The sequence below is a fragment of the Lithobates pipiens genome, unplaced genomic scaffold (genome assembly GCF_037356315.1).
Source record: "Lithobates pipiens isolate NorthernLeopardFrog02 unplaced genomic scaffold, aLitPip1_a1.2 Scaffold_18, whole genome shotgun sequence".
Taxonomy (NCBI): Eukaryota; Metazoa; Chordata; class Amphibia; order Anura; family Ranidae; genus Lithobates; species Lithobates pipiens.
In genome coordinates this window covers 126,314,805-126,333,044 of record NW_027507758.1, presented here as the reverse complement: position 1 = coordinate 126,333,044, position 18,240 = coordinate 126,314,805, and the positions used below count along the sequence as shown (strand labels likewise).

At 41.7% G+C, this 18,240-nt stretch overlaps 1 protein-coding gene across 1 annotated transcript in view; it reads left to right on the top strand.

Moving 5' to 3' along the window:
* Positions 1 to 18,240, top strand: part of MRPS5 (mitochondrial ribosomal protein S5) — a 205,383-nt gene that overhangs the window by 59,267 nt on the left and 127,876 nt on the right. The window contains exon 3 of the mRNA XM_077486094.1: positions 15,209 to 15,331. Within this exon, the coding sequence (XP_077342220.1) occupies positions 15,209 to 15,331 (123 nt within the window). The remainder of the gene's footprint in view (positions 1 to 15,208; positions 15,332 to 18,240) is intronic.

The window sequence follows — 18,240 nt, the reverse complement described above, 5'->3', positions numbered from 1 at the left end:
GTGAGAGAAGCTTGTGGGAGTGAAGGGAAGTATATATAGCTGCTTATTCCTCAACTCCTAGATAAAAACAAGCATTCAAAGGATATGTTCAACTTTGGGAAAATGTTACACGTTTCACCTGTGTTTAAACATATCCTTTTAATCCTTGCAGTGACAGATTTTTATTTTTTTTTCTCATTTAACCTGGTGAGCTAAAAGACATTGTTTGCCCTGGGGAAATCTTCAAAAATTACTGAGAGCTATGTGGTTTGTCTACAGCAGATTTACTGACCTGATGAAGATAGAGTTGGCAGAGCAGATATTGCAGTTCTAAGGCAAACCTCTTATCATTAGGCAGACCTGAACGTGATGGACAAGCTTTTAGGAGCGCTCTCCCTTCTCTTCCCTGAAAGCTTATTATTTGTATTATTGACTGCCTATTAAAGAAAGATTTACTTCCGTAAATACAAGATGTGTTCTTGTTACATCTGGAATGTGTTTGCAGATGGTCAGTGGTTGGCTTACTGCACTTTGCATTTATGGTCTTGTGAGATACTTTGTTTCGGCAAAGCATACAGTATATAAACATCATATAAATAGACTATAAGACCAGCATACATATATGAGCTTGGAGGACACCTCATTCCAAAAACCAAGGCTTTAATATGGAGTTGCAGGATTCCCCACTTTTTCAGGTTTTAACAGCTTCTGCTTTTCTGGAAAGGCTTTGCACAAGATTTTGGGGTGTCTCTGTGTAAATTTGTGTCCATTCAGCAAAAACTGTATAAATGAGGTCAGGTATTGATGTTGGATGAGAAGATTATCTATCTGCATTCCTGGTCATCCCAAATGTGTTCATTAGGGTTGAGGTCAAGGCTCTGTGCAAGCAACCAGAGCTCCACCAAATCAAATTCTTTAAAGGAATAGTTCACCTTTACAAAAAAACTGCCTATGCAGGTGAGGGATGTTTGTAGATTAAAACAAACTATGCAGCTCTGACTAAAGATGAATAATACCCTTGCTATAGGTGTAGGCCATTTACAGACCTTATGATGCCTGATTGGAATACTCCCAGGACGTTGATAAGTACTCCCAGGATGTTGCTAAGTAAGGCCTAGTCATCACTGCTCATCTCCACCACCACAGGAGTGAGCTCTTTCTCTGATTAAAACCCCCCTCACATACTCTTTCTCTTCCCTGATGCAGTAGCTCTGAGCTCAGCATTTGAGAGTTCACTCATGTGATGGTGGAGGTGAGTAGTAATGACTAGGCTTCACTTAGCAACGTCCTGGGAGTACTTAGCAATGTCTTGGGAGTATTTTGGTCAGACTTCATAAGGTATGTAAATGGCCTACACCTATAGCAAGGGCTTTATTCAACTTTAGTCTGAGCTGCACAGTCTGTTTTTATCTACAGATGCCCCCTAACAGCATAGGCAGTTTTGTGGTAAAGGTGAACCATCCCTTTAAACTATGTCTTTATGGCTACGGCACATCTATGCTGGAATTAAAAATGCCTTCCCCAAAATGATACCACAAGGATGGACGTGCGCAGATGTCTAAAATGTCTTTTGTATGTTGTATTATTAAAGTGATACGAAACACATACTGTTTAATTGACATTGTCCCATTTATTTCTGTATGGGCATGATTGCACTGTAATTATTTTAATAAAATAAAAATCTAAGTACCTTTTATCCTAATTGATATACAGCTGTCACATGACCTAGCCCTTTCCTAGCCTGTCTGTAGGGAACCGGTGGCAGGAGGACCTTCTAGTTCTATTCTGCTAGTCACGTGTTCAAAATATATAAAAAATAAAAAAAAGGAAAAAAACAGCCTTTGGAATACAGAGTAAGAATAAATAATTATCAATAAACATTTAATTTGTCATACAACATTTGTATTTTGAAATTTAAATCTTTATTATTTTTTGGCTATAACATGGTGTGGACGGATTTCTGTCCCTCCAGCCTGTGTCTTATAATAAAAGGAAGTGAAGCCATCATTAATCAAGATGTAATATCCCACGCCCATTATGTTTAGCTGGTTAGTGGGCAGCGAGGAAGGAGGGAGGGAGTGGGCTGTCATTTACCACTATATATATATGGCCACATGTGTGACTCTATAGTCACATAAGTAGAAATACACAGAAAACTGAGCATGTGCACTAGCTGCCAATACTGCTGTGTAAAATCCCCTACTGCAGTGGGGACATGGACAAGGAGGGAGGAACAAAGAACAGCAGGATCAACAAGGTTTTTTACGGAATACAGAAAACAAATCCCATAATGACTAAGTTAGTATGAACAGTATGTAATATGGCATTTGTTGATAGTTTTTAATGGCATTACCCTTCACTGAAAGACAAGATACCTGAACTCCATAAGGAGAGTCAATGTACTTTTGACAATATAGCGCCAGACATACAGCCTCCGTGAGTAGGATAGGTTTAAACGGTAATACAGACGTGTTTTTAAAATTCTGGGACCTTTTGCAATTTCACGGTACCATCTCCTATTGGATTTAATGATAACTTTTGTATTGCAAGGGAGTATTTAAGTGGTTATAAATTGATTAGATGTATTCACAGTTATAAACAATCTAAACAAGATAAAACAAAGGTTTGTGCATCTAGTTTAAACGCTATAGCCGTACTGTGTATATGTATTTCCTAATTCCATATTTAATACCTAGTCAGAAATCATGGTATGTCCTAATGCAATATAATGCTGACCATTGCATGGTCTGTTTTATCTCGGTGGTATAGAAAAGTTTGGATCCCTCAGCCTTTATCTTCTATTACATTAGAAAGCTTGTTTTACAATCCCTTTAAACATTTCCCTTTGGTAAGAACCTGAACAGCCCCCTGTGAAGATATATTGTCAGCTCTTTGCACAACACCCTGTACATGCGTTTGCAGACACTCGAATGAAGGCAATGACTTGTAACCGTGTACGGGAAAACCCTAGGCAGCATATTTAAAAGGCAGACATGAAAGGCAAAGAGTCTTTGAACCAGCCTTATGATACCTCAAACACTATCAATGTGGGTTTTAAAGAAGCAGAAATAAAGAAAATGAAACTTTGCTGTGTTTGGAAGTTGACAGTGCTTTTCCAGAAGTTGTCAACTCAAAGCTAAACAAAAAGTGTGTTTTTTTTTTTTTTTAAATCAACCGCTAGTACATTGTGGAATTTTATGGGGTACTTGGCACACTGGACCTTTATAACCTTTTGTGAAAATCAGTTCATAGCGTAGCATGTCCTAGACAAGACGTTCTCGGAGTCAGCACTGTGGGGTGGTTTAGCTTATGATCTCAGAGGCATTTCAGCTTTCTAAACTATCAAATTGTACATTTTGTCACTAGACAGTTACATTTAATTTTTTTCATCATTGCAAAAATGATAGCCAACGCATTTCACACCCATGATGAATAAAAATATTACTGAACTGTCAACTATACATATGATGCTCTTTGTTTTTCCAGAGTTAGCACTGACATTCCATTAACCTCCTTTTAGATCCTTCAGATCTTGAAGAGCAGCCTCTTAACTAAAATCAAAATCCCTGAACTAACTGTAAAAATCTTCAAAAATCCTGATCCACTCCTCCACCAACATATCATCATTTTAAATTTAACTAAAGGCAAAACCTTTTTTTTTTTTTCTGTTTTAAGATAGAGGGGAGAGGGATTAGAACACCAAGTGGTTGTTAACCACTTCCCGACCGGCGCACGCCTATGTATGTCGGCAGAATGGCACAGGCAGGCATATTGGCATACAGGTACATCCAATTTTAAATGCCGCTCTGCCATCGCGAGCGCGCCATTAAGAGCTATGGGCGGAAGTGACGTTTTGACGTCGCTTCTGCCCTGCAGTGTCAGTGTAGCAAAAAAATAAAAAAACACAGTGGTGATTAAATACCCCCCCCCCCCCCCCCCCCCAAAAAAAAGCATTGTTTATGTGAAAATAATGATAAAAACTTCATATGAATACAGTGTTGCATGACCAAGCAATAATCATTCAAAGTGTGACAGTGCTGAAAACTGAAAATTGGCCTGGGCAGAAAGGAGGTAACATTGCCCAGTAGGCACATGGTTAAGCTAAACCTTCTGCGAATTCCGAGTACTGTGATGGACTTCAGAAAAATTGCCTATGACAGGGGCCCCTTATGTTTTTTGCAGTGTGAACTTTCTGCTTTTGAAAACCATTGTTTATTAATTGTATTCATTATGATAATATTCACTTCGTTTAAGAAGGCATTTAGAAAAATACATTATTCAAGAATTTAGTTTAAATGATAAATAATTCATGGTATGTTTCTACTGAATCAAACTTGTGCAATAAAATAAGATGACTATATATTTTATTCTAATATTTGATTATACAGAGGCATATTCATATTTACTTTCTGATAGAGACCATTAAAGTATAATTAGTATAAATAATTAGATGGTGTATGCATCTCTTTAGAAGTATTTAAAGTAATATTAAACCCTCAGATTTTTTTTTTTTTTTTAAGTACCAGTACTTTCAGCAGCTGATGACCAGGCCATTTTTTGTGATACGGCACTACGTTGTTTTAACTGACAATTGCGTGGTCGTGCAACGCTGTACCCAAACAAAATTGACGTCTTTTTTTTTTTTTTTTCCCACAAATAGAGCTTTCTTTTGGTGGTATTTGATCACCTCTGTGGGTTTTATTTTTTGTGCTATAAACAAAAAAAGCGACAATTTTGAAAAAAACAAACAGTATTTTTTACTTTTTGGTATGATAAATATCCCCAAAAATGTTTCTTAAAAAACAAAAACTTCCACAGTTTAGGCCAATAGATATTCTTCTACATTTACCTTTTGGTAAAAAAAATCACAATAACTGTATATTGATTTGGTTTGCGCAGAAGTTATACCGTCTACAAAATAGGGGATAGTTTTATGGCATTTTTATTATTATTTTTTTACTAGTAATGGTGGCGATCTGCGATCGGACTGAGAGATTGCAGCGGACAAATCAGACACTTTTAACACTTTTTTTGGGACCAGTGACAATTATACAGCAATCAGTACTATAAAAATGCACTGTTTACTGTATAAATGTACCTGGCAGGGAAGGAGTTAACACTAGGGGGCAATCAGGGGGTTAACTGTGTTCCCTAGGTGTTTTCTAACTGTGGGGGGGGACGACTGACTAGGGGAGGAGAGAGATCGGTGTTCATACTAGAGCTGGGCGATTTAAAAAAAAAAAAAAAAAAAATCTGCGTTAAAAAAAAAAAAACTCGATTCACGATTCGAATCGAGGTTTTTTTTTTTTTTTTTTGATGGACACCACGCCGGTCCTGCGGAGCTGCGGGCAGGAGTTTTTAGGTGAGGTCGCGGCTTCGGCCTAGTCCACGGCGTCGGTGTTCATACTAGAGCTGGGCGATTTTTCTCAACAAAAAAAAAATTTAGATTTTCCAGCCTCGCGGACTGGGCTTAAGCCACGGCCTCGCCTAAAAACTCCTGCCCAGGGCTCCTCAGGACCGGCACAGTGTCAGCGCCGGTCCTGGGGAGCTGCAGGCAGGATTTTTTAGGCGAGGCCGCAGCTTCGGCCTAGTCCGCGGCGTCCGGCCTAGCGGACTAGGCCAAAGCTGTGGCCTTGCCTAAAAAATCCTGCCCGCAGCACCTCAGGACTGGCGTGGTGTCAGCACCGGTCCTGGTGAAAAAAAACCCCATAGATTTGCTGAAATTTTATATCGATTTGACCTCTCAACACAATTCAAGATTTAAATAGATTTTTTTTCCCCAGCCCTAGTTCATACTTAGTATGAACTCCGATCTCTCTCCTCTCCCCTGAGAGAAACGAGATTTGTGTGTTTACTCTCTCTGTCATGAGCAATCGCAGGTGCCTGGCGGTCATCGCACCCACCGAGCACTCGCATCGGCCCTGGGGACACGCGGGCGCACCTCCTACAGCGTCTTAAAGGGCCGACGTACAGCAACGACGGCTCGCCCATTTTTGGCAGCCACAGAATGAGATACATTAATACAATTAAGCCTCGTACACATGGTACGATTGTTAGCAGGGGATTGTCTGTTGACAGTCTGTTGTAATAAAATCTTACCGTTAGGACGCTCCTTTTGACAATTGTTGTCCAACTTTCCGGCAACAAATGTTGGATAGCAGGCTAGTAAATTTTCTGCGGACAGTGGTCTGTTGTCTGATATTCATATGATCAGTACACAAATCCGTCACACAAAAGTACCAATGCGCATGCTCTGAATCGATGCTCACCAGACATGAAATTAGCAGAAGGGGCCCAAAAGGTGGGGCTCGAGCTGAAATTCCTACTACGTTCACGTTTGTTAGCCGACAATTGTGTACCATTAGTAGGCAAAATCCTGGCACACACCCTTTTGACAAAAAATAGACGCTCGGTTGGCCATTCAGTCCCTGCAGAAAACAAAGCAGCAGGAGAGTGCAAGGTGTTTTTTTTTTTTTTGTGGTGCTCACTTGAATTAAAATACCCAGTGCTTTTGGGAATGAGATTTACTTTCCCTTTTCTAATATGGCAGCACTGGTACTTAGTAATTGGCCCAGCACTGTTGTACGAGTATGGGGAGAGTGTACTCCGCCATGTGAAGAAAATGTAAGTATAACATGCTGTCTATCCACTTACCGACCATGCACTGTAGTTTTACCGCTACAGTGCGGGCCGGCTGCCCAGAATCACATATGTGTGTGTGTGTATATATGTATATTTAAGATCAAGATATGTATATTCAAAATTATATACATATACATACACGATACACGTAATTCTGCATTTCAGGGTAGGAGGTGCTCCCGCCCAGCTATGCAGTCACTGCTCCAGCACATGTTGATCAGAAGTTCCCAGCCAATGATTTATGGCCGGGACCTGCCGTTCGTCAGAGAGCTTTGTGCATGTAAATAACACAAAACTCTCTTCTGACAGCGGCATGTGCCAGTTTTTCTTGCCTGCAAAACAGGGAATAAAAAGGGGCACATCCCTTAGTAAAAGCAGTCCACTTTACACATAGTAAACCTAGTTAGGCACACATTCATCCCTTGGATTACCCCAGATGTTAACCCCTTCCCATCCAGTGTCATTAGAATAGTGTCAGTGTATTATTATTCAGGATTTATATAGCGCCAACAGTTTGCGCAGCACTTTACAACATGAGGCTATTATTAGCACTGACCACTGTATTAGTGTCGCTGGAGATGTCAATGGCATTAGCCAGTTCCCACAAAGTGTTCGTGTCAGATTGCCTGTCACCCCGCTATAAGTCGCTGATCACCATTATTAGTAGTCTAAAAAAAGTAAAATGACGATTCCAGTAGATACAGGCATACCCCACTTTTAAAGAGGAAGTAAACTCTCCCACTCTGATGCTTCACTTCATTTAGTCCATTATAATAAGTAATTATCACACTATAGCCACTGTAATCCAGCCCAAATGGCATATTACTTACTGTTTAAAGAAACTTAAAAAAAAACTTGTTTCCAGGGGTTAGGCAGCGCCATCTTAAGTATTGTTTTTTGAGTCCACAGTGGAGTGTATTTCCACCTTACATTGAGCCCTTCCTGTACTGTTAAACAAGCCTCCTTCTCAATCCAACATTTCTATGACAACCCTGCTTCCCTCTTAATAGCTGACTTGTTTTATTTTATAGTATTTACTTGTCCTGATGTCTAATGTTTCCCTTTGTCAGTCTTATCAGCTTCAGCTGATAAGACTGCAGTAATGGCCAAGTTTACATTGTATGTCATGTCACATGGTCACATGGTGTGTAGGAGGAAGCTCTGAATGAGTCTGAAGTCTCCTGGGAGGAAGTGCTGTAGGAAGTCCTGATAACAGATAGATAAGACATAGAGAGTGTGCCGTAAGTCAGGGGAGATCTGGGCATGCTCAGTGACTTCATTCTAAAGAACAAAAAGGATTACAACAATACTAAGCAAGTAAGGAGATATCTACAAGCAGTGTTTGGGTTTTTTTATGCTGATTTACATGGGACAAAGTTGTGGGGGAGGGTTTACAACCACTTTAAGGACACAATGGGGTTTATACTATAGTTTGTAGGCACTATAACTTTCATGCAAACCGATCAATATACACCTATTGGGATGTTTTTTTACAAAAGACATGTAGCAGAATAATTGTTGGCCTAAATTTATAAACAAATTACATTTTTACTTTTTTTTTTTTTTTTTTTACTAGATATGTTTCATATCAGAAAGTTAAAAATACTGTATTTATTTATTTTTTTCAAAATGTATGCTTTTTTTGCTTATAGCGCAACAAATAAACACAGTGGTGATCAAATACTACCAAAAGAAAGCGCTATTTGTGGGGAAAAAATACATTTTGTTTGCATACAGCATTGCATGACTGTGCAATCGCCAGTTAAAGTGAAAGTAAACTCCCCTATCGTTTTCAGCCAAGGAAGCTGCCATCTTTGCCTCTGTTTAATCTTCAACTGCTATGGTGCTGCACATGTGATTTGTTATGATACCAGCCATTGGATGGCTTGATAGTTTGGCTGAGAGCACAGCCAATGTGCAGTTAGCATTCCTGGCATGCCTTTTTTTTTTTTTTTTTTTTTTTTACTATTTAAATCGATGGGTTTACTTCCACTTTAAAATAGCGCAATGCTGAATATCGAAGGATAGTAATTAAGAGTGAAAAATCTTCCAGAGCTGAAGGTTATAGATGCACTTTGTAGGCAAAGCATAGGGTCACTTTGATTTTGTTTTTAAAAGTTATACCAAATAATTGACATTTGAAATGCACGATTTAATTCTGAGACTGGAAAATAAAGAATATTTATTATAAGGAAAGCTTCAAAATTAATGTTCTGAGCAGAGCTCGCCGGCTGCTAGTATTGTCATCACGCTTCTTTGGAATCTCGCTTTCTTCTCATATATTAGTGTACAAACCAGAAAATAATGGATTCCTCCAGTGTTTGTTCTGGCACTAACCTCGGCGTCTGGTATTATTGCCTCTTGTCACTCTTGCTTTCTGCTGTCTGTAACAAATTTTAACATATCGCTGAAACGTCCCTCTTTTGTCCCGCGTAACCTTGAGAAGATTGGTTTCTGTTTGCCATCCTAATGAACATTTTGTGACAGGATCTCAGATGACTGCATCTTGCATCAGAACAGCTTGAACAGCGCTTGTTCACCTCATCGCTTATCTAGAAAGCATTCCATATGCTGTTCTTACTCTTTGGAAATTCTCTATACTGACAGGCATGCATGTAAAAAAGACACCGTACAAAATGGAAAAGGCTTAAAGGCTACGGTTTACCTCTAATGACTTTTTTTCCCATGCAGTCCTGTGTCTTCCTTGTTCCTTTGCTTTTACTCTGAAAGTGTTTGTAAACCTCAGACATGAAATATGAACAAATCATATACCTCTATAGTGTGTACTTGTCTCAATTATCCACTTGCCGACCAGCCGCCGCAGTTTTGAGAATGGCACGGCTGGGCGAAACGACGTTGTGTAACGTCAATCGCCCTGTGGCCACTAGGGGCGCGTGCTCGCTGGTCGCCCCCAGAGCCGATGCGAGTTCCCGGCGTCCGCGATCGCTGGTGACAAGCCGAGAACCGGGATCTTTGTGTGTAGTTTCATAGTTAGTAAGGTTGAATAAAGACACCAGTCCATCCAGTTCAACCTGAGTGAGTGTCTACAATTGTCCCTATCCCTGTACATTGCACGTCGGTCCCTACCCTCAAGGAGCCCACAATCCAAGGTCCTCATTCATATACTAGGGCCAATTTTGGACAGAAACCAAGTACCCGGAGGAAACCCACACAGGCATAGGGAGAACATGCAAACTCCAGGCAGATAGTGTCCTGGTTGGGATTTGAACCAGCGACCCTTCTTACTGCTGGGTGAGAGTGCTAACCACTACACCACTGTGCTGCCCTAAAACACTCAGTTTCTAGTTCTCTGAGGAGAGAACAGACCAATCGTTTGTTCATACAAAGTATGAACAGTGATCTGTCATCTCCCCTAGACAGTCCCCACCCCCTTTCAGTTAGAACACAAAGAGGGAACACAACCCCTTGATCACCACCTAGTGTTAACCCCTTCCCTGCCAGTGACATTTTTACAGTAATCAGTGCATTTTTATAGCACTGATCGCTGTATAATCCCCAATGGTCCCAAAGTTGCGTCAGAAGTGTCTGATGTGTCCGCCATAATGTCATAGTCCCGATAAAAATCGCAGATCGCCACCTTTACTAGTAAAAAAAAAAAAAAATAACAAAAATGCTACAAATCTATCCCCTATTTTGTAGACGCTATAACTTTTGCGCAAATCAATCAATATACGCTTATTGTGATTTTTATTACCAAAAATATGTAGAAGAATATATATCGGCCTAAACTGAGAAAAAAATTGCTTTTTTTTTAAATTAAAAATGGGGATATTTATCATAGCAAAAAGGAACAAAATATGATTTTTTTTTTCAAAATTGTGGCTCTTTTTGTTTATAGCGCAAAAAATAAAAACCACGGAGATGATCAAATACCACCAAAAGAAAGCTCTATTTGTGGGGGAAAAAAATACATCAATTTTGTTTGGGTGCAGCGCTGCATGACCGCGCACTTGTCAGTTGGCCATTCAACAGCCAAATCTTCCGGGCCTGAAGTGGTTAAAAGCACTAAGTGTAATTTCTGTCTGCTGCTTCATTCCACTGCTATCAGCATTAGTCACTTCTGCCACGTTTTCCTGACACCAAGAGAAAAATGGTGACGGGAAGGGACCTCCAGCTGATTGACAGCCTCGGCTTTGTTCCCGCGTGCTGTGTGCAGTAATGTGTGTCCCTTCCCTCCAATCAGCTCTCAGACCTCTCCTCACTGTGCTCTACAGAGTGTAACATTAGCTCTCCGCTCCTTTTTTTTTTTTTTTTTTTACTCTCAGACAAGCTAATAAATTCAGCACTTTGAATGGTCGTAGAGAATTTTAATTCAAGACAAGAGGGTTGAGAAGGTTCTGATCGTGAGAGCTTACAATATAAAGAAAAGAGCAATGGATACAAGAGGTTGTAACTGCGTAGAGAGGAGTTGTTCAACAGTCTTGTCAGGTGTGTTGCTGAACTAGCAGTTCTCTTTTTGTCAGGAGACATTCCTGCTTCTTTACAAAGACAAAGTAAAGTTGCAAAAAAGACCTGTGAAAAGACACAGGAGGGAGCAAATGCCTAGTGCATTACCATCATCACATTTCATTAAATACAAAAGCCAAATAACGTACTCCCAAACATGAGAAGGTACAGACTAACGTGTTTCAGGGGACATGCCCCCTTCCTCAGAGGAAGGGGGTATGTCCCCCAAATCACATCAGCTTTCCAACTGCAGCTAGTATGGATTCACCCTAAAACTGTAGTTGTTTTGACACACTTGTACCTTCTCATGTTTGTATGTGTTTTGGCTTTCACATTGATTATAGTTTGATGATGGTAATACACTAGGCTTTTGCACGTTCCTGTGTCTTTTTTGCAGCTTTTTCTGGAGTTTGCCTGCTTGTGGAGGAGGGCAGCATCGCTTTGAATATTGCGTGCACACCATTGGATGGGGGACAGAATGAGCGCTGAGGTGGTTATACGTTTGTGGATAAAACTGTAGACCTAATGTCTACCTTCCAGCTTAAAGCGGTAGTAAACCCGCACATTTATTTATTTATTTTTTTAAACCTGCAAAGCAAAAGGCATAATGAGCTAGGATGCACCGCATACTAGCTCATTATGAAATACTTACCTTAGAACGAGGCCCCGACATCTGGCCCGATCCACGCCGAGGGAGCTGACATGCTCCCTCGGCGTTTCTTCCGGGTATCGCGGCTCCGGTGCTGTGAGTGGCCGGAGCCGCGATATCGTCACATTTCAGTCCGGCCGCTCGGCCGCTGCCGGATTTTGATGGCGAGAAACCCCTTGTGCTCATGCGCCGCTGCAGTCAGCGGCGCATACCGAGGGGAATATCTCCTAAACCGTACAGGTTTAGGAGATATTTTTTTTACCTACAGGTAAGCCTTATTATAGGCTTTCCTGTAGGTAAAAGTTAAAAATGTGGGTATACAACCACTTTAAAGTAGAACTATGGGCAAAACGTTTTTGTTTTTCATTTTGGATAGGTTTGGAAGGTTCTAACCTCTGCCTCGGTTTTTTTGGGGGGAGATTTCCCTTCACGTCCTGTCCAAGCCAAACAGAAAGTGAGAGGAAATCCCTGCAAATTTGGAATTCCCCGGGGACCTCCAGGTCACCAGAACTAGTGTCCCCATTGGAATAATTTCCCTCTATTGCTTTTCTATCCAAAATTTGGCATTTAGTTTTACTTTCACTTTCAGTGATAATGGTAAACGGGACAAATCCCTAATGGGGGGCACACATAGCAGTAAAAGCTGACAGCTGTTCTAATCTCTCTCCCATTCTATCCAAAACTAAAATAAAATGTTGCCTTTAGTTCTACTTTATAGACATACTTCCCTCTTTGTATCCATCTACTAAGCAACCCAAAGAGATTACTCTTCATTGTCTGGATGTTGTCGGAGTTGTCAGAATTGATCTAAAAGCCACAGCTTCCATAAGAAGGACACACTCTTTCTCTTATCAGGGCCTTGCAAGGGACATTCTGATTCAAAATCAACTATTGCCAGGTAGATAAGACAACTCATCTCAGGAATTTACAATTAGTTCACTTTCTGCACGGTGCTCACTCCACCAGAATAATGGGCGTTTCCTGGACGTTTCCTGGACGTTTCCTGGGCATTCCGATACCAAGTCTCTGTTGCCTAACTTTGCAAGGCCAACAACTAGGTGCGGTTTGAGGGTGGGTGGCTCGTTTGCACCATGTTACACCCTAAAATACACACTAAAAATGGTTGTAACATGGTGAAAAGGATGAAGCAAGCCTTCCTATTAGAACTTCAGCCTTTAATCATTTAAAGAGAAAACGCACTTTTGTTGGAAAAAAGAAAATTCCTTCTTGGTGATCAATGTACTGTATATTGCAGGGATTTTAGCAAACTTTGTTGCCAATTCCGACCTGTTTCTGCTTTGAAGAAAAAGCTGTTGTGTGCAGAGTGAATCTGAATTGAGTAATGTGCCCTTCCATATTCAGCTAATTCAATGCACAGGCACACTGTAGGCAGTTTTTTTGTTTTTGTTTTGTTTAATGAACAAGATAAGATAAGATTTATTGTCATTGTAGAAACCAATCACAATGAAATTACGTTTCTACTCCACACATTATTCATACATCACAATTTTCAACCATGCATTTACCACATAGGATTTAATTATACCAAAAGGAGTATATTATATATAAATATATAAAAGTGCTCCCATATTATAATAGTATAAAAAGTGCCCTCATATTAAAAAAAAAAAAACATGATATGCTTACCTGCTCTTTGCATTGGTTTTGCACAGAGCAGCCCCAATCCTCCTCTGCCCCCCTCTCCCACGCTGAGTGCCCCTATAGCAAGGGGGCTGCTATGGTGGCAATCGTACTTGCTTGCTCCAGAGCTGCCCCGCCCCCCTCTCCCTCCTCATTGGTTGTGATTGACAGCAGCAGAAGCCAATGGCTCTCACTGCTCTGTCTGAGCCAATGAGGAGGGAGGCAGCCTTGGCTCTTGTGCACATCACTAGATCAAGATGGGGCTCAGGTAAGTGAAAAGGGGAGCCCAGGTGGGAATCTGCCTTGCAGAAAGTTTTTTTTTTTCTTTACCTTAACTGCTTGACCTCTGGAAGTTTCAGCCTCCTTCATGACTAGACCATTTTCTTGTGATATGGCACTGCGTTACTTTATGCTGTCCCCAAATAAAATGTATGTCCTTTTTTTTCCCACAAATAGAGCTTGCCATTTGTGGTATTTGACCACCTCCTGTGTTTTGTTTTTTTTTATTCTTTTTTTTTGGCGCTATAAACAAAAAAAGACCGACAAATTAAAAAAAAACCTATATTTTTTACTTTCTGCTATAAAACCTATCCATTAAAAAAAAATAAAAAAAAAATCTAATTTCTTTATCAATTTAGGCCAAAGTGTATTCTGCAACATATTTTTGGTAAAAAATCCCAATGTGTTTATTGATTGGTTTGCACAAAGGTAATAGTGTCTACAAACTATGGGATATTTTTTTTTCTTTTACTAGTAATGGTGGCGATCATCCACTTATAGCGGGACAGCGATATTGCGGTGGACATTCTGACACTGGCACTTTTTGGGGGCAATATGCACTGTCGCTGTACTAGGCACTGGCTGGGAAGGGGTTAAACATCAGAGGTGAACAGAGGGTTAACTGTGTGCCTAGCCAATGTTTGTGTACTGTGGGAGGTGCTTTTACTAGGGGTAGAGATGTAATTTATTCCCTTCTTTGTAGGGACACAAATTCCATCCCTTTCCCCCCCTGTCAGAACGGCGATCTGCCTTGTTTACATAGGCAGGTCAGAGTTCTGTGTCTTTTCCTCATGATCGGCGGGTGCCGGCAGACATCAAGTCCGCGATACTCGCCGATCAGCTTCTCCTGTGTGTAATCACAGCGTAAGCGAGGCGGCATGTGTGCATGCCTTCCTACTCGGAAGTGTCGGATCATGTGTATATATACATGATCTGGTGCACAGGTGCCGTCCTGTATCGGTAAAACTGAACTGGTTAATGTATAGAAGGCATTAAGCAAAAAACCTTCTGCTTTTAAAAACACTTTAATACCAAAGAAATGTAATGGAAAAGACTCTGCAAGATGGTATATGGATAACATGAAATATAGAAAAAGCAAAAGGTAGATTTGTAAGTATGCATACGTGCACAATTCTTAACCTGCAATTTTGAAGTGTTTGCATTAAAAAATATAATATATTTAGCACTGCGTGGTGTGAGATCGCATGTGATGTGATTTGCTGCAGTGCAAATCACATGCGACGTTCGTGCGATGCAATTGCAGCCATACAGATCGTATGGCTGAATTTGCACCTCAGTCAGACCAAACTCGCACAGGACAGGAAATATTCTCCGCTAGGGGGACTATGTTGGCAGAAACATTTCTGGATGGGGGAAAAACAAGTAATATCCCAGGTGGGCTTCCTTCAGGTGGGATTTATGAAAAGACAATTTCACTTGAGGTGACATTTTTCTTTAAATTGCATAACAAGCTTCTGTTTAAAAAGTAGCTAATTTGGTTCTATTTGGACACCATTTATAACTAGGCGCTCCAACCTTTTATAATTTCAGTGACGGCAAATCAACTATGGAAAGGTGTGGTTGCAGATTCAGGTGCAGGTAGAAAGGGAAGAGGTAAAAGAACCAAGAAGAGGACTAAAAAGAATCTGAACCTTGGACAGCATATTGGTGACGGTAAGGTCTTTGCTTTGTCTTTAGTCTCAGGGAGAACTTGCTAGTGCTTTTCTTAACCTCAAAAAAAAATATGGATATGGTTCCTTTAAAGCATGTTATACAGCAGAGCGCTTGTGCTGTTTAATTTGGCCCCCTGCATCACCTAAAGAAGCTGGATGATCCAGTTTCTACCTTCCCCTCTGTAAACTGACCTTGGTGTATCATGGCTGCTGAGTCCTGACACCATGGTCAGTTTATGTACCTCCATCAGCCGCAGCTCTCCTGTCGTCCTCTGTGCTCTCCCCCTTGCCTGTCTGCTCCTGTGTCCATTTCCCCCCCCCTCCCCCGCTGCAGAAATAACATCTAAAATCTTCTATAATCCTCTGTCTCCTTATGGTTGATGCTCCTGTCTCTGTGATTTATAAATAAAAACTGCCTGTTTTCAGAGAGCCGATCAGCTATCACATGACCCACCGGCTCTCTCCTCCTCCCCTTCTGACTGACTTCAGCGGAGGAATCTCAGCCCTGCCTGCTACAGCTGTCAGACGAGGAGTGGACAGAGTCGGCTGGTCACGTGATTGTCGATCGGCATTCTGCAAACAGGTAAAGAAGGCTTTTTTTTTAAAAATAAATCACACAGACAGGCGCATCTAGCATAAGGAGACAAACAGGATTATAGAAAGTTATAGTGGGTTAACAACCACTTTAACCACTTGAGCTGCAGAAGATTTTTCCCTCTTCATGACCAGACCATTTCTTGCTATTTTGCACAGAGCTACTTTAACTGGTAATTGTGTAATCGTGTAACTTTGTACACAGAATTTTATGTCATTTTTTTTCACACAAATAGAGCTTTTTTTTGTGGTATTTTATAACCACTTGGTTTTTATTTTCTGCAATATAAATGAAAAAATACCGAAAATTTTGAAGAAAAAAAAATCTTTTTCTTTCTGCTATAAAACTTTATCTTCATTAATTTGGTTCAAAATGCATTCTGCTACATGTTGTTTTTTTTTTAAGTGTACAGTATATTGATTGTTTTGTGTGAAAGTTATATCCCCTACAATCTATGATGTGTATATATACTGGAATTTTTACTTTTTTATATTACTAATGGCGGTGATCAGCTACTTACACCCCGCTGTACAGAGCTATGGGTTGTGGTTGTACACAGCCGATCAGCAGGTCCCAGCCGTGAATCATTGGCAGGGACTTACTGACAGACTCCTGTTGTGTACAATCACAGCAGGTGCCTGGGACGGGGGTGCACATGTGCATGCCATAAAACCGGAATTAGGCAGCGACATATGGGTACACTGTTTTGCCTACATCAGCCACTCCCCCGCAGTACATTGTGGGCGTGTGCCAAATGGTTAATCATAAAACACCCTTTTTACCATGTGTATTTTCTCATTATTACTAAGAAATATTTTTCTAGATGTTCCCTATAACATAGCAAATCTTAATTTTTCTTATATTCACCGATCGACACAGCTCCTCTCTGTAACTAAATGGGTTTGTTAGCCTGCCATTAGGAGAAATAGGCAAAAATTGTAACACAATACACAGAACCTTAGTCCCGCCCCGGGGAGGGGGTGGGGACCTATGCTAACAACCCTCCCTACTCCCAGGCAGAACTCCGTTTTATTTTGCCTAGTGCAGGAGACTGACCTAGTAACCCTGCGGGCCCTTTGGTCCATTTTTTGCGCAAGATGAAAGATCCTGGGATCTTCTATCATCTGCCGGCTGGGTGACAGGCTGGTTAAGTTATCCTTGTAGTCTCCCCAGTCCGGCCATCGAGGATCTGCAGGCCACAGCTAAGGCTTGGCAGGCCATGACACCTCAGCTCGAGAGGAGGTCGGTGAGCTTCAATGCTCTGGGGTATATATATGACCGGGCTACTGATGTCTGGATCACAGTATACTGGGCCAGCAGCTACCCTGTAACTGCGCAGGAGTAGGTCTGTGATGGAATGTCTCCCAGCTCTTCAGGACTGGTAAGTACGTCTCTCCCTGCTATGGTGGGGTGAGCAGCTGGGCATTCCCTGGGAGGTCGATTCAGGGGCCCCCCTCACCCCCCTCTTCTTTCTCACATTCCTATCTTCCCTCCCCCCCCCCCAGGGGGGCGGCTGCGTGTGTGTGCGTTTCGCTGGGTCTCTCACCTGTAGGGGGCTCTCTGGCGGCTAGCGTTGGTCCTGGTCCCGGTCTGGGGGGTCCCAAAAGGTGTCTGTGGAGGTGTTCTTGCTGAATGTAGGCAGCACTGTTCTGTGTTTTTTTCCTGTCACCGCATGGCGCTGTCCGGCGGCCATTTTGACTGTGGGAAAAGCAGGTTCCCCTTGTGAGCCTCAGCAGCCATTTTCTATAGAATTTACCTATTAGTTGCATTGGCGGCCACTTTTTTGAAGCCCGAGCGCTTTTCACCCCAGTTCTCTTGTGACAGCTTTACACGTGCTCTCACATGCATTTTCCCTTGTCCACTGTGTATACAGGACGCTAGATGGCTCTTCCCTGAACGCTGGTGCAAGTTCTGCAGATCGTTTCACCGCTATTCTATACAGCTGCTGCCGACAGTTTCTTCACTCTGCAACTGGGTAACCTCCTAGGGACTACAGGCACTGCTAATGACATTCACCGAACGCCCCAGGGTGGTAAGTCTGGCGCTAGATACCCCTCCCCCCCACGTGGCGGCAGCAGGAGGGTGGGACCTCCACTGTCCTAAGTCCCCTTGCAGGTGGCAGACAGGGTAGGGTCAGCATGGCTTCAGAAACTGGTGTTTCTTCTCCTGAAATCCAGGCTATTGCAACCGGGTCACCTGCGGATGGCGCTGTGCCCATGGACACCCTGACGTCGGCCCTTAACTCTTTTGTTGCTAAAATAGAGGCGGTGGTGGAAGGAAAGGTACACGTAAAAGGCCCTTACCCCACCCCGTCC